Below are 11,966 nucleotides of genomic sequence, written 5' to 3'. Positions count from 1 at the left end.
CTCAAACCAGGCAAAGCGGGAGCCAAAGGGAGGCCCAAACTTTACCTGTACGATGATGACTCTTGTATACCTAATCCTCAATTGTACCCTACATCTTTAAAATAAAATGAAAATTTTAAAAACCTGTTTTGAACTGTGGAAAAATGTTTCAGTAGGTGTATTGCATCAAACAGAGAGTACTTTGAAGTTGACAAGTTTAAACATGTAAGAACAAATGCACGACATTTTCTAAATAAATTCTGGGTTTTTGGGGTCCCCCTTGTATATGGCTTTGGGGGCAGAATAAAGGCTAGTCACTGGGAAATACTAAAAGGCAGGAAGAGCTAGAGCTCCCCCACAGTCGTACGCCCTACCTGAGATCCACCCTTACAGGTGTTCACACATCACTAACTGGGGGCTTGTCATGAAACGACTCAGACAAGGTGACCCCTGAGACCTTTCAAAACCCCTAGATCTATTTTAACGGTGGCAAAGAGTCTGTCTTCCTCTGCCCTTTGCAGTGAACCGGCTTGATCAAATATCAGTGGTTTGGATAGAGATTCAAGTAGCCTTCGCTGTGTACATTTGGAAGATCAATGCAAACTCAAGGTCATGGGGAGAAAGCACAGCCTGTGCGTTTGGAGGGGGAAGGAGGATCATGAATGTGGCATCTCTGCGTTTCAGATCTTGCATCCCTAGACACGCCCAGCCGTCCTGGCCCCCAGATACACTGCTGTCTGCAAGGTCCACCCGCTCCCAACACCCTTCCCTGCAACTGTCTCTAAGGAAATCGTCCAAGATGGTTTCTGATGGTGTGTGGAGAATGTTAGCATATGACTGACAGCACTCTCGCCTCCACTGCCACCTACACTAGCTCAGACAGGTGTCTCTCCTGTTCTCAAAAATCTTCCAGCGAGGGAATTCAAGCAGACTCCTCCTGCCACCTAGTCAGATGGCTTCTGAGAAACCCACAGGCTTCCTGGCTCAGAACTGCCAGCTATTGAGCCCAGGAGTTTACCTCTGATGGTGGTCCCAAACGTCATGCCAGTTTTGATTTGGAGGAGAATGATTTTTTCCCCCTTGACATCAACATCCAAAGGTTAAGAACTTCCACAAACATCTAATTTTCATGATGGGTCCATGAGAGCTGCGGACTGATTGTCTAAACCAGATTTCTCAATCCCAGTTCTCCATCACAGTGCCCAGGAGGAACTTATTAAAATTTGATGTTTTGGCTCTACTCCAAGAGATCTGAATTCAGTAACTCTGGATGGGAGGGGGCGAGAGGGCAGGCAATGTAGACACAGCCAGGGCTGAATTGCTGTGGATCATGACGTCTCTTGGGTAAGCAGAGGGGGAAAGACATTTAATTAGGCAACAGTAGGTCCAGTGTCCAGTCTCCACTTTGCCACAGGACCTGGGGCTCCTTTTCAATATCTGTAGAATGTGGGTCATAATATTCATTTCCTGGGGTGGTACTGTAGGACCAGATGAGACGTGAAGGGAAAACATCATATACTAAGAGTGCCAAACTTCCTTTTGTGCCTGGGACAGTTCCAGTTTCCATTTGCTTTCCTGGCGTAATTTTTTTTTTTTTTAATTGGAGTCTCACTCTGTCACCCAGGCTGGAGTGCAATGGCATGCTCACGACCATCGCAGCCTCTATCTGCAGGGCTCAGGCCATCCTTCCACCACAGCCTTTCAAGTAGCTGGAACTATAGACACACGCCACCATGCCCGGCTAATTTTCTGATTTATGGTAGACATGAGGTCTCACCAAGTTGCCCAAGTTAGTCTCAAACCCGTGAGCTCAGGCAATCCCCTCACCCTGGCCTCCCAACGTGCTGGGATTATAGGGGTGAGTCACTGAGCCCGGCCGACCTGGTGTAATTATTAATAGTTCTCCCTTTTCACTCACAAAAGTGCCCTTAATTGAAAGACAAGTGCTATGGCCACCCTACCTATACCACAATAGGCCCGTATTAGGGTATTATAAAACATGGCACCAGGAAGCTCTTTCATCATTACGTAAAGTGTAAGGTTTTATTTATCCATCAACCATGGCTCTGCCCTGCAAAGGTATACAGTCTCTCTCTAGTGCTGTAAAATGTCTTGGAGAGCTTCCAGAATGTAGCTATGCACAAGAGCTGTGGACAGCTTCTAGACAAAGGACTGTGGACGGCTTCTAGAGTTCTCCTGCCAATGAACAGGCTCTCCCTCCTCTCCTTTGCCCAATCTATGACCACAAGACTGTCCCACTGCTCTCAGCTCTCCTGTTAAGAAGAATCCTCCCTCCTCCTAGCATGCCAGCCTTCCCTCTCCCTCAAGCCCTCTCCCCATCACCATCTCTCTGAGTTCAAGATTAGAGGCAGCTTTTGTTCTGTATTTCAAAGTGAGCATGAACTCTGTGAACAGTACTGCCCACAGCATTCCAAGTGCAAGTGCATTCATTCATTCAACAGACTTCATTTATTTTTAAGTCGAGGTCTCACTCTGCTCCTCAGGCTGAAGTGCAGTGGCACGATCACAGCTCACTGCAGCCTCGACCTTCTGTGCTCAGGCAATCCTCCTGCCTCGGTTTCCCAAAATGCTGGGATCACAGGCACGAGTCACTGCGCTCAGCCCATTCCACAGACTTCTCTGTGCCAGATGTGGTTCTACCATTGGGGAACAGCAACCCAGATGGACACAGTTCTGTGTCTCACCCCAGATTCTGCAGCCTCGGCCAGAAGTCACTCAGGTGAATGGTGGCAAAGTCCGGTGGGAGCTATGATCAAGGGTGAGGTCTGGGGACACAGGGAGCCGTGAGAACAAGTTCACGAGATTTTTTTCTGGTGTTTTGGGAAAGGAAGTAAAATTCCGCTTCCTGGTTCGTTTCCTGATGGCTAAGTGGCCGGTAGTCCTTTCGGGGATATGGTTTTTCTGGCTATAAATTTAGAGTTATATCCCCTTGGGGGAAGAATTGCAGACTGTGTGCCAGGAAGCTTCTTTAACCTGAAACAATGAATGACTCAGTGGACACAAGATGGCAAAAAACCGGCGGGGGGCAGCCTGAGCCCGAGGCCCAGCAAGCAACTTGCTCAGGGGCATCTCCAATGTCTGGTCACCCCGCTTGGCTGGCACCAGGAGGGCACCCAGGCCTGTCTCTCCTCGGGCTCCTGCCCTTCCACTCCCTGGCTTTCCTGGATGACACAGCAGCCCCAGTCCCTCGCCCCAGTTACCACTTCCTACCCTCACCCCACTGAGGACGTGCCCAAGGGGGGACAGCTGTGCCTCTGGCTGCCACAGCCTGTATCCCTGGGAGTCTGTGGCCCTCGCCACAGCTTCTGCCTGGAGCTGCAGAGCCATAGCAGGGATCATTTTCACGCTATCCTTACAGTGGCTCCCAGAACAGCTGCTAGGCTGAGATGGAAAACTCGGGGGATGGGGGGTGGTGCTTTTGGAAAGGGAGTAAAATTCCAGCAAGCAGGATCCCCACCCAGTAGGCTACACTTTCCATAAGGCTCAAACCCAGCTGAGACCAAACAATACACATACACACACACACACACACACACACACACACACACACACACACACACACACAATACAACTTTTCAGAAATAGCAAGGAGATAAGGAAAGCAAAATTCAAGATAATGTTCATCTACAGGTGATACAGGGGTAAAGGGTAAGGGTCTAGCATACAGGAAAATGCAATGGTATTGGCAGCATTTTTTTAATGCTTGTCTTGTATTTATTTATTTATTCATTTATTTACTTTTGCATGGAGGTCTCACTCTGTTGCTCAGGCTGGAGTACAGTGGCCTGATCACAGCACACCACATTCTTGACCTCCTGGGCTCAGGTGATCCTTCTGCCTCAGCCTCTCAAGTAGCTGGCACTACAGGCACGTGCCACCACACCTGGCTTGTTTGTTTGTTTTTGTTTATTGTAGAAATAAGATCTTGCTATACCGCCCAGGCCGGCCTCAAGCTCTTGGACTCAAGCAGTCTTCCCACTTCAGTCTCCCAAAGTGCTGGGATTACGGGTATGAGCCACCACGCCCAGTTGGTATTGGCAGCACTTTAGAATTGAGTTAGGTGATAGGCTCCCAGGGACTTATTATGTGAATATGAATTAATTTACTTACATTTATTAATAATAAATATAATTATATTACATCTACTAACAATATCTTTCTACTTAATATTTATATTCCAATTAATAACAATTCAGTTCTTAATATTAACTAATATATTTACAGCCTAGTAGTATTAATAATTTCTAGTTACTGTTTGCATTCTAGTTCATGACCATTTATTTACATTCTAGTTAATAAGCTAGGTGGAGAGTTCATGGATATTTATTATATTAGCATATATAAATAAGCAAAAATAAGGAAATGAACCAGGCATGGTCCAATGTCAACAGCAAATCATGAACCAAGAATGAGGATGAACCTGGCTGGGCCTAGTGGTTCAGCCTGTTATCCCAGCACTCTGGAAGGCCGAGGCGAGTGGATGGCCTGAGCCCATGGGTTCGAGACCAGCCCGGGCAACTTGGCGAGACCTCATCTCTACAGCAGATTAAAAAATTAGCCGGGCATGGTAGCACATGCCTATAGTTCTGGCTTCTTGGAAGACTGAGGTGGAAGGATCACCGGAGCCCAGCAGGTCGAAACTGGGGTGACCATGAACATGCTACTGCACTCCAGCCTGGGTGATGGAGTGGACTCCAACTCCAAAAAAAAAGAGAAAAAAAGGCCATAGCGGCAACACGGCTTACTAAGTCAGGAGCAGAAGCAGGGAACCATAGTTGCACAGCACCCACATCCACGTCTTCTTCAAAAAGACACAACTGGGCCAAGCTCAGTGGCTCAGCCTGTGATCCCAGCACTTTGGGAGGCCAAGGAGAGTGGATTGCCTGAGTCTGCAAATTCGAGACCAGCCCAGGAAACTTGGCGAGAACTTGTCTCTACAATACATTTTTTTAAAAATTAAACTATTGTAGACTGAGCTGGATACCACCTCCTCTCTAACCATTAAAAGAGTTTGTAAAAAAAAAAAAAAAAAAAAAAAAAGCAAAAAAAGGCCAGGCTCGGTGGCTCAGCCTGTCATCCCAGCACTTTGGAAGGCTGAGGAGAGTGGACGACCTGAGCCTGCGAGTTCTAAACCTGCCCAGGAAATTGGCGAAACCTTGTCTCTACAATAAATCACAAATAAGCTGGGCATGGTAGTGCATGCCTGTAGTTCCGGCTACTTGGAAGGCTGAGGCAGAAGGATCGCCGGAGCCCAGCAGCTCAACACTGGGGTGGCCGTGAGTGTGCCACTGCACACTTTGTGTGCCTGGGTGACAGAGTGAGACTCCAACTCAAAAAAAAAAACAAAAAAAACCAATAAAGCATATTCTGCATTTTAAAAAAAGAATTAAGATGAATCTAATTCTATGCAGCTGAAACTCCTACAAAAAAGAATTTCTCTGTGAGTGGTCAGAGTATGGACATTCTGAACGCAGCCCACTGCTAACCCCACAAGCACAGGCAAAGATGTCTTGCTGTGCTGGAAAAAAAAGCTCCCTTGACAGGGTGGCTCGGATCTCTGCTGGAAAGGGAGCAACACTGCAGGCCAGAGGGACCCGGGTCAGCCAGGGGTATCCGGTTGCAATGAGGCCAGAGGGCACACCTGGTGAGGAGGCAGAGTTGGTTCAGAGGCATCTTGCACGAGGGCAGTGGTTCTCAAACTTGAGCAAACATCCCAGTTGCCTGGAGGTCTTGTTAAGACAGACTGCTGGAGTTTCTGAGATCAGGAGTTTCTGAGATCCAGCAGGTCTGGGATGAGGGCTGAGAATCTGCCCCTAGTCGGTATGGAGGCTGCTGGAACAGGAACCTGACGCAGAGAACCACCACACAGAAGCATGGAAGCAGAGGACTGTGTGACCTCCATATGTCCTTCCTGGACCTGTTTGTGGAATTCTGTGCAAAGGGGAGGGAACGTGACGCTATAACTGCAAAACGGCAGAAGAGAAGGCTCGTAGTTGGATTTAGAATGTCCTGGAGAAGCTTCCAGAAGAGCTGGGTGGGACTGGTGGTCTTTGAGCTGAGCAAGACTGATGGGGTGCAGCCAAACTAGGAAGGATGCCAGCCGCTGAGTTGGTGCCTTCAACACTGAGGGCAAGCCCTCACCACCTTTCAGGCAACCCAGAACTGACGCTTTGATTCTGGGCTTGAGCTCCACAAAGCCTCCACTGTACGGGACCACCAGGAGTGTCACCCCTGCCACCACAGAGCCAGGCAGCCATCTCTCGATGGGGGCCCAGCAGGCTGTCTGCTGGCTTCAGGGACTAGAAATAGATAATCTCAAGGAAAAGAAAACCCTGGCTGGGCGGGCAGAACTTTGGAAGCCTTGGACTTTTTCCAGAGCACCCTTGTCCTCTTTCTCGTCACCTGCAGCAGGGCAGGTGACACCATCCTGGGAATGGCTGAGGCATAGCCAGCCCCGGTGGCTTTACCCCTAGCTTCTAATCACAGCCCATGGGCTCCAAGTAGCCTCCTTCTCGGCTGCCTCACTACCTCACTCCCTCATCATTGCCAGGTGGAGTCTTCCCCATGCTTTGAGGTCAAAGTAAAATCTCCCTTCTGCCTCCTGGCTTCTCCTGCCCACGGGGAGGATAAGCTTACCTACTGTTCCTAGAAGGAGGGTAGCAGCTGAAAATGACCCAGATCAGGGGTCTCTGGTTTTCCCCAGGCAGGGGGGCACCGGCACGGGCCAGGCCAATGGAGACCAGAAGACCCTGGTCTTAGTAGTCACAAGACACTGATTCTGGAAGGAGCCGTTCTGTGAAGAAATTAGATACATCTCTTGCCCCCCTCTGTCTACAAGTCAAAAAGGGTCCTTGTCATCATGGCGGCAGGCAGTAAAGAAACATAGCCTGGATTTCTGGTAGACCTCACCCCCTCCTCCTGCCACACACACAATTACACACCCCCTAGTGACACACTCCCAGTTCCCGGGGACACTCCACATTCCACATGAATACATTCCCAAGGGTAGGAGTCATCTCGTCATATGCTTCTATAACAGTGATTTGCTTAGGACTGTGTTTTAGAAGCCAGGAATACAGAGATGAGACAGGTGTGATCCCTACTCCCAGAGGAGACTGACGCTTGCGAAAAAAGACTGGCACGTTCTGCCTTGGAATCCTCTGAGGTAGTTTATAAAAAGAAAGTAGGCATCTCTGTGAGACTGTGGAAGTACCTCCAAGATACGCTGTTAAATTAAAAAGGTAGCTGAGGGCAGTGTGAAGAGCAAAATCTAACCTGTGTTCTAAAAAATGGTGTATTTTTGATATCATACTACACTTATATAAGATGCCATCAAGGGGACAGCCAGGTAAAGTGTTCACGGAACTCTGTGTACTATTTTTACAACTTCCTGTGAGTCTATAATTATTTCAAAATAAAAAGTAAAAAAGAAAAAGAAAAGAGAGGTGTCTATAGACATGTCTGTGCTTGTGCACCCATTGAAATTTTCTGGAAGGATCCAAAAGAAATCATTAATCATAATCATATATCTGCCTCTGAGAAGCAGGACTGGGATGGATGGGGGGAGAGCATTGTTCTCGGACTTTTCATGCTCTTTTGTGCTGATTTCTTCTGGTCATTGCATAGAAGTGTCCCTTTAAACGTCCCAATAGACACGTGCACAGGACCTTGGGAAGGCCCAAGAACGCCTAACCTTGCCCCAAGGGAAAGGAGGGGACCAGGAAATCTCTGAGCTGAGAGGTGAAGCCCGTGTGGGAGTCGGCCCGCTGAAGAGGTGGGGACGGGGCGGTCTTGTGGGCTGAGTGGTGTCCCCTCAAATTCGTACTGCAGTCCTAATTCCAGAACCTCATAAGGCGACTGAATTTGGAAACAGGGTCTTAAAAGGAAGGAGTAAGTTAAAACGAGCCTTCAGAGTGGGCTCCAATCCCAGCTGACTGTGTCCTTATAAGACAAGGAGCTCAGGACACAGAAAGACACCAGGGCCACTTGAGCACAGAAGAAAGGTCCCGTGAGGACACGGCAGGAAGGCGGCTGCCTGCAGGCCAGGGAGAGAGACCTTGGGGGAAACCAACCCTGCCGACCCCTTGATCCTGGGCTTCTGTCCTCCAGGACTGTGAGCAACGAATTCCTGTTGTTAAGCCAGTCGATCCATGGTACTTTGCTGTGGCAGTCTGGACCGACTGACACAGGAGGAAGGGGGCTGATAGGAGTCTTCTGATAAAGACCCCTCCTGCTCCAGGCACACCTGGGTGGACCACCGGGTGGTGTGTGCAGAGGCAATGGCCCAGAGCCCAAAGGGGCCTCCCTGAGTTCGGGGGACTGCGGGGAGCTCCGTGTAGCCGGGCTGTGCGTGGGGAACAGCCACAAGACGGGGTGGGAAGGCCCGTCCAGCAGGGGTGGAAGGATAGGCTGGAGAGCAGGCCAGGGCCGGGACACAGGTCCCGGGTCCCCCTCATACCAGGCTCAGAAATGCAGGCAGTGAGGCCCTTGGAAGGGAGGCTGGGCAGTGAGAGGCCTCGTGGAAGGAGGGCTGTCCTGAGGAACACTTTCAGGGATTTGACGAGGGACGGACTGGGGTGGAAGTGAGGAGACACAGAGACCCAGTTCAGAAGTCTCCCGAGGGCTAGGCCGAGGCCCACACGGAGGCAGGGCTCTGGAGAGAGAAAAGTCTTATTCAAGTCTCTCACCCCTCACACAGAATGTGCACTCCAAGGGTCTCGGGGGCCACTCCAAGAGCTCTTTCTCCCGCTGCCTCACCCAACACACACTCTCAGCTCAGGTTGAGCCAACCACAGTTTTGTTGACCTCCTCCTCGGGCGCCCAAGAGTCTGGGGACATGCAGCCTCCTCTCGGCTGGAGAAGACGGTGAGGTGTCAAGTGAGGGCTGTGGCTCACGCCCGGACCCTTCTCCCCAAGCGGAGGCCAGCCCCGGCCCCCTCCCACAAAGCCTCCAGAAGGCACGGGCGAGAAGAGGAGGCTCTGAGCGCCCACGCACCCCTCACTCACCTGTGGAAAACCCCATTTTCTTGTGGCACTTGGTAAATTCAATATTGAAATAGGTGACCAGGGCGTGGACGTAGTCGTTGCGCTGTATCTGCAAGCAGAACGCAGATGTGAACGACAGCTCTTCCGTCTTCACCGTGTAGATGTCCACCTCCTGCAGCCCAGAGAAGAGAGAATGCCGGGAACTGAGCGTCCCACCAGGCCTGGGTCCCGATCCATGAAAGGCTGTGGTCCGTGGACTCTCTTGGGGGCCTCATTCCCCCTGGGGTGGCTTCCCGGCCCACCCAGGCTCCCCTCCCAGGGAAGTCCTTCATCCTTTCCAGGGTGGGGTATGCTCAGGCAACGGTGCCCATGGGTTTGACTTTGAACTGAGAGGAACAGAATTAGGAGGGTGAATCTGTCAGGCGGATGAAGGCTGATGGGGGATGAGGAGGGAGAGAAGAGAAGGCTTGACTGACTAGGCCAGGCATCCCTTCCCGCAGTCAGAATAGCTCTGGAGCGGTCCCTGAAGGCTCAGCACCAACATTCCCTGAGAGCAAATTCTGAGGGGCACAGACCCACCAAATCCAAACCTCAAGCTGTGCTTTCTCAGTCCCCCTCCCCATCACTGGGAGGAACCAGACTCCTCCTCTCTAATCGTTCTGAGATTCAAGTCCCCAGCAAGAGCAGGTGTCAAGGACGACCTCAGGAGTAAGGACTCGAGCCCACAGAGTCACAGAAGGAGCTTAGGGAGGTCCTGCTGACCATCTTTAACAAGGCTGGGCAGTTAGAAAAAGTCACTATGGGAGGAAATAAGAGGTAAGGATTTCCCATTCTGGCCAGGGGATGTAGAGCATGAAGAACTAGCAACGCAAGCATTTCCAGCTGGAAAGTGGCTGAAAATCAATCTTGCATGGGACGAGTGGGACTGGAAGACGGTCTGTGACGAGCTGTTCTCTCCCGGGGGAAGGATGCAGACCTCTGCTTGTCGTTCCAAGACGGCAAACCTACCCGGAGCCCAAGAGGCATCCAGATGGATCCCAGAGAGGCCCGAGGTAGAACTTCCCACTTGCCAGAGTTGTGTAGGGAGGACCTCTGTCCTGGAACTCTGTAAGAGCCAGACACCTGTGTGGCTGGTTCTAGAAGGTCCTCTTGAGACCTGGAAGATGGACTATGCTGGGAAGAATTAGGAGAGAGGGGTCTGAGGGTAGGGAAACATGACCAGCAACGAGAGAAAGTGGCATTGGGAAATGACTTTGACCTCGATCTCTTTCTAGGGTAAATAAAGAAGGAAACAGGCGCAAAGTATCCTGGAGCCTTCAAAGAGAAGTCCTGACTCCACACGGGTAGACAGAGGAGCCGTCAAAGAAGGAAGCCGATCCGATCACAGTCCTGCTGGGGCCTGGCGCGAGTGGCCACAGCGTCCTCTGGGGTGGGGGGTGGAAACTATCGGACGGTTGGTTGGGAAGAAGCGGGTTGCAGGATTAGGGGGATGCAGCATCCCCCGGCAAGGTCACTTTCAAGGGTCAGTCACACTGTTTCTAAAGCCCAAAGACAGAGAACAACAACGAACTGAATGGTGATCCCTGGGCCAAGCATGCAGAATGTGATGGAATTTTAAAGCCCATTCCCTCAAAGTCTTATCCAAAGCAGGAATTCCACCTATAATGGCCATCTAGTGCTTGCTGACCACCTGCAAGGATGATGAATTACCTGCCAGGCAGCTCAGTCCACGAGCCGACATCTCCAATCATCAGGTGCTTCTTCAAAACTAACGAAGAGGTCCACACCCATCTCTCTGTAACTTCCACCCACAGAATGCTTGTTCCAACGTACGTTGGTCACCCAAATTTCTTCTTCTCCGATGGAAACTGCCTCCAGCTTTTCAGTCATTTCTCATAGATCACGAGGGCTGACCCCTCATCATCCTGGCCCTTCTCCTCTGGGGAGGTCCTGCCGCTTTCAAGACTGAGTGCTCTACGAACCCCAGCAGGTCTCTCCTGGGAAATACTTCCAGCAGCCTGTGATCTCAAAGAGCACGCCGCTGGCGTGGACTGCATTTATGTCTCCCTCCCCCTGTCTTCTGCACCACCTCCCTCCAGAGCGGGGGCTCTCCACTACACGTCATGAGTTTGTTTGGACCTCTGCTCCAGTTTGGGAAACCAATTGAGACCCGTATCTGCCAGCCTTTAGAATGTCTCTCATTCCCCTCCAGCTCAGACACAGAGCAAGCCATGGCTAACTGAATCCTTATGAGGGACATCAGGATGCCAACACCGACAGACCTTCACAATCAGGGCCGGCTGGTCAGGCACTGGTCCCTGGCATCCTTCTCTCTTGGTCTCCCTTCCCCCAGCCAAGCCCAGTCTTTGGACCCTACTTCCGGCTCATGTCAGCAGCCTCACCACCTTCTCCCTGGCCCCGGCCATTAGACTGGAGCACATGACGGGTGGAAGGTGCACCTCGCTGGCCTGCTCTCCCTGGTGTCTAAACACACCTGGGGCACAGCAGCGTGTGTCTCTCTCCTCAGTGTTCTCAGAACAGGCCTCCCTGCCTGAAGGCTGACTCCCTTCCCCGCCTTGCTGTCGCAACCCATCCAGATCATCCATCCTCGGCTCCATAGCCCTCCTTCCATTGTCTCCCCCCTACTTCTTCACCACCGTCAACCACGCTCAACCCCCTCCCCATCTGGCGGGAGTTTTATCTCAACAGGGTCTCGTTCTCAGATGCCTGTCAACTAGATGCCTCAGCTGCCGACTCTTGAGTTGGCTGACAGTGGTCAATAGGCCCTCCAGACATTTGCATCTTAACAGAAGCCTCGGATGGACAAAAGACTTCCAAACCAAAAGAACTGACACTATCCATTCTAATGGCAACAGGGAGGCAGCTGGTCTTTCAAAGAGGTGATGTGGGCCTTTTGTGAAGGCAGGATCAGCTGTGGCTGGGCTTTGGAGACACGAAGGCCCCATGGGGCTCAGACACCC

At 51.1% G+C, this 11,966-nt stretch overlaps 1 protein-coding gene across 1 annotated transcript in view; it reads right to left on the bottom strand.

Moving 5' to 3' along the window:
* PRMT8 (protein arginine methyltransferase 8) overlaps nucleotides 1–11,966 on the bottom strand; it is a 58,988-nt gene that overhangs the window by 6,002 nt on the left and 41,020 nt on the right. The window contains exon 7 of the mRNA XM_021716116.1: nucleotides 9,007–9,157. Coding sequence (XP_021571791.1) covers nucleotides 9,007–9,157 — 151 coding nt within the window. The remainder of the gene's footprint in view (nucleotides 1–9,006; nucleotides 9,158–11,966) is intronic.

Source organism: Carlito syrichta, unplaced genomic scaffold, assembly GCF_000164805.1.
Source record: "Carlito syrichta isolate Samal-C Ts95f unplaced genomic scaffold, Tarsius_syrichta-2.0.1 Scaffold308185, whole genome shotgun sequence".
NCBI lineage: Eukaryota > Metazoa > Chordata > Mammalia > Primates > Tarsiidae > Carlito > Carlito syrichta.
Note: the sequence above shows the minus strand (reverse complement) of the source record. Positions and strands in the feature narration are given on the sequence as shown.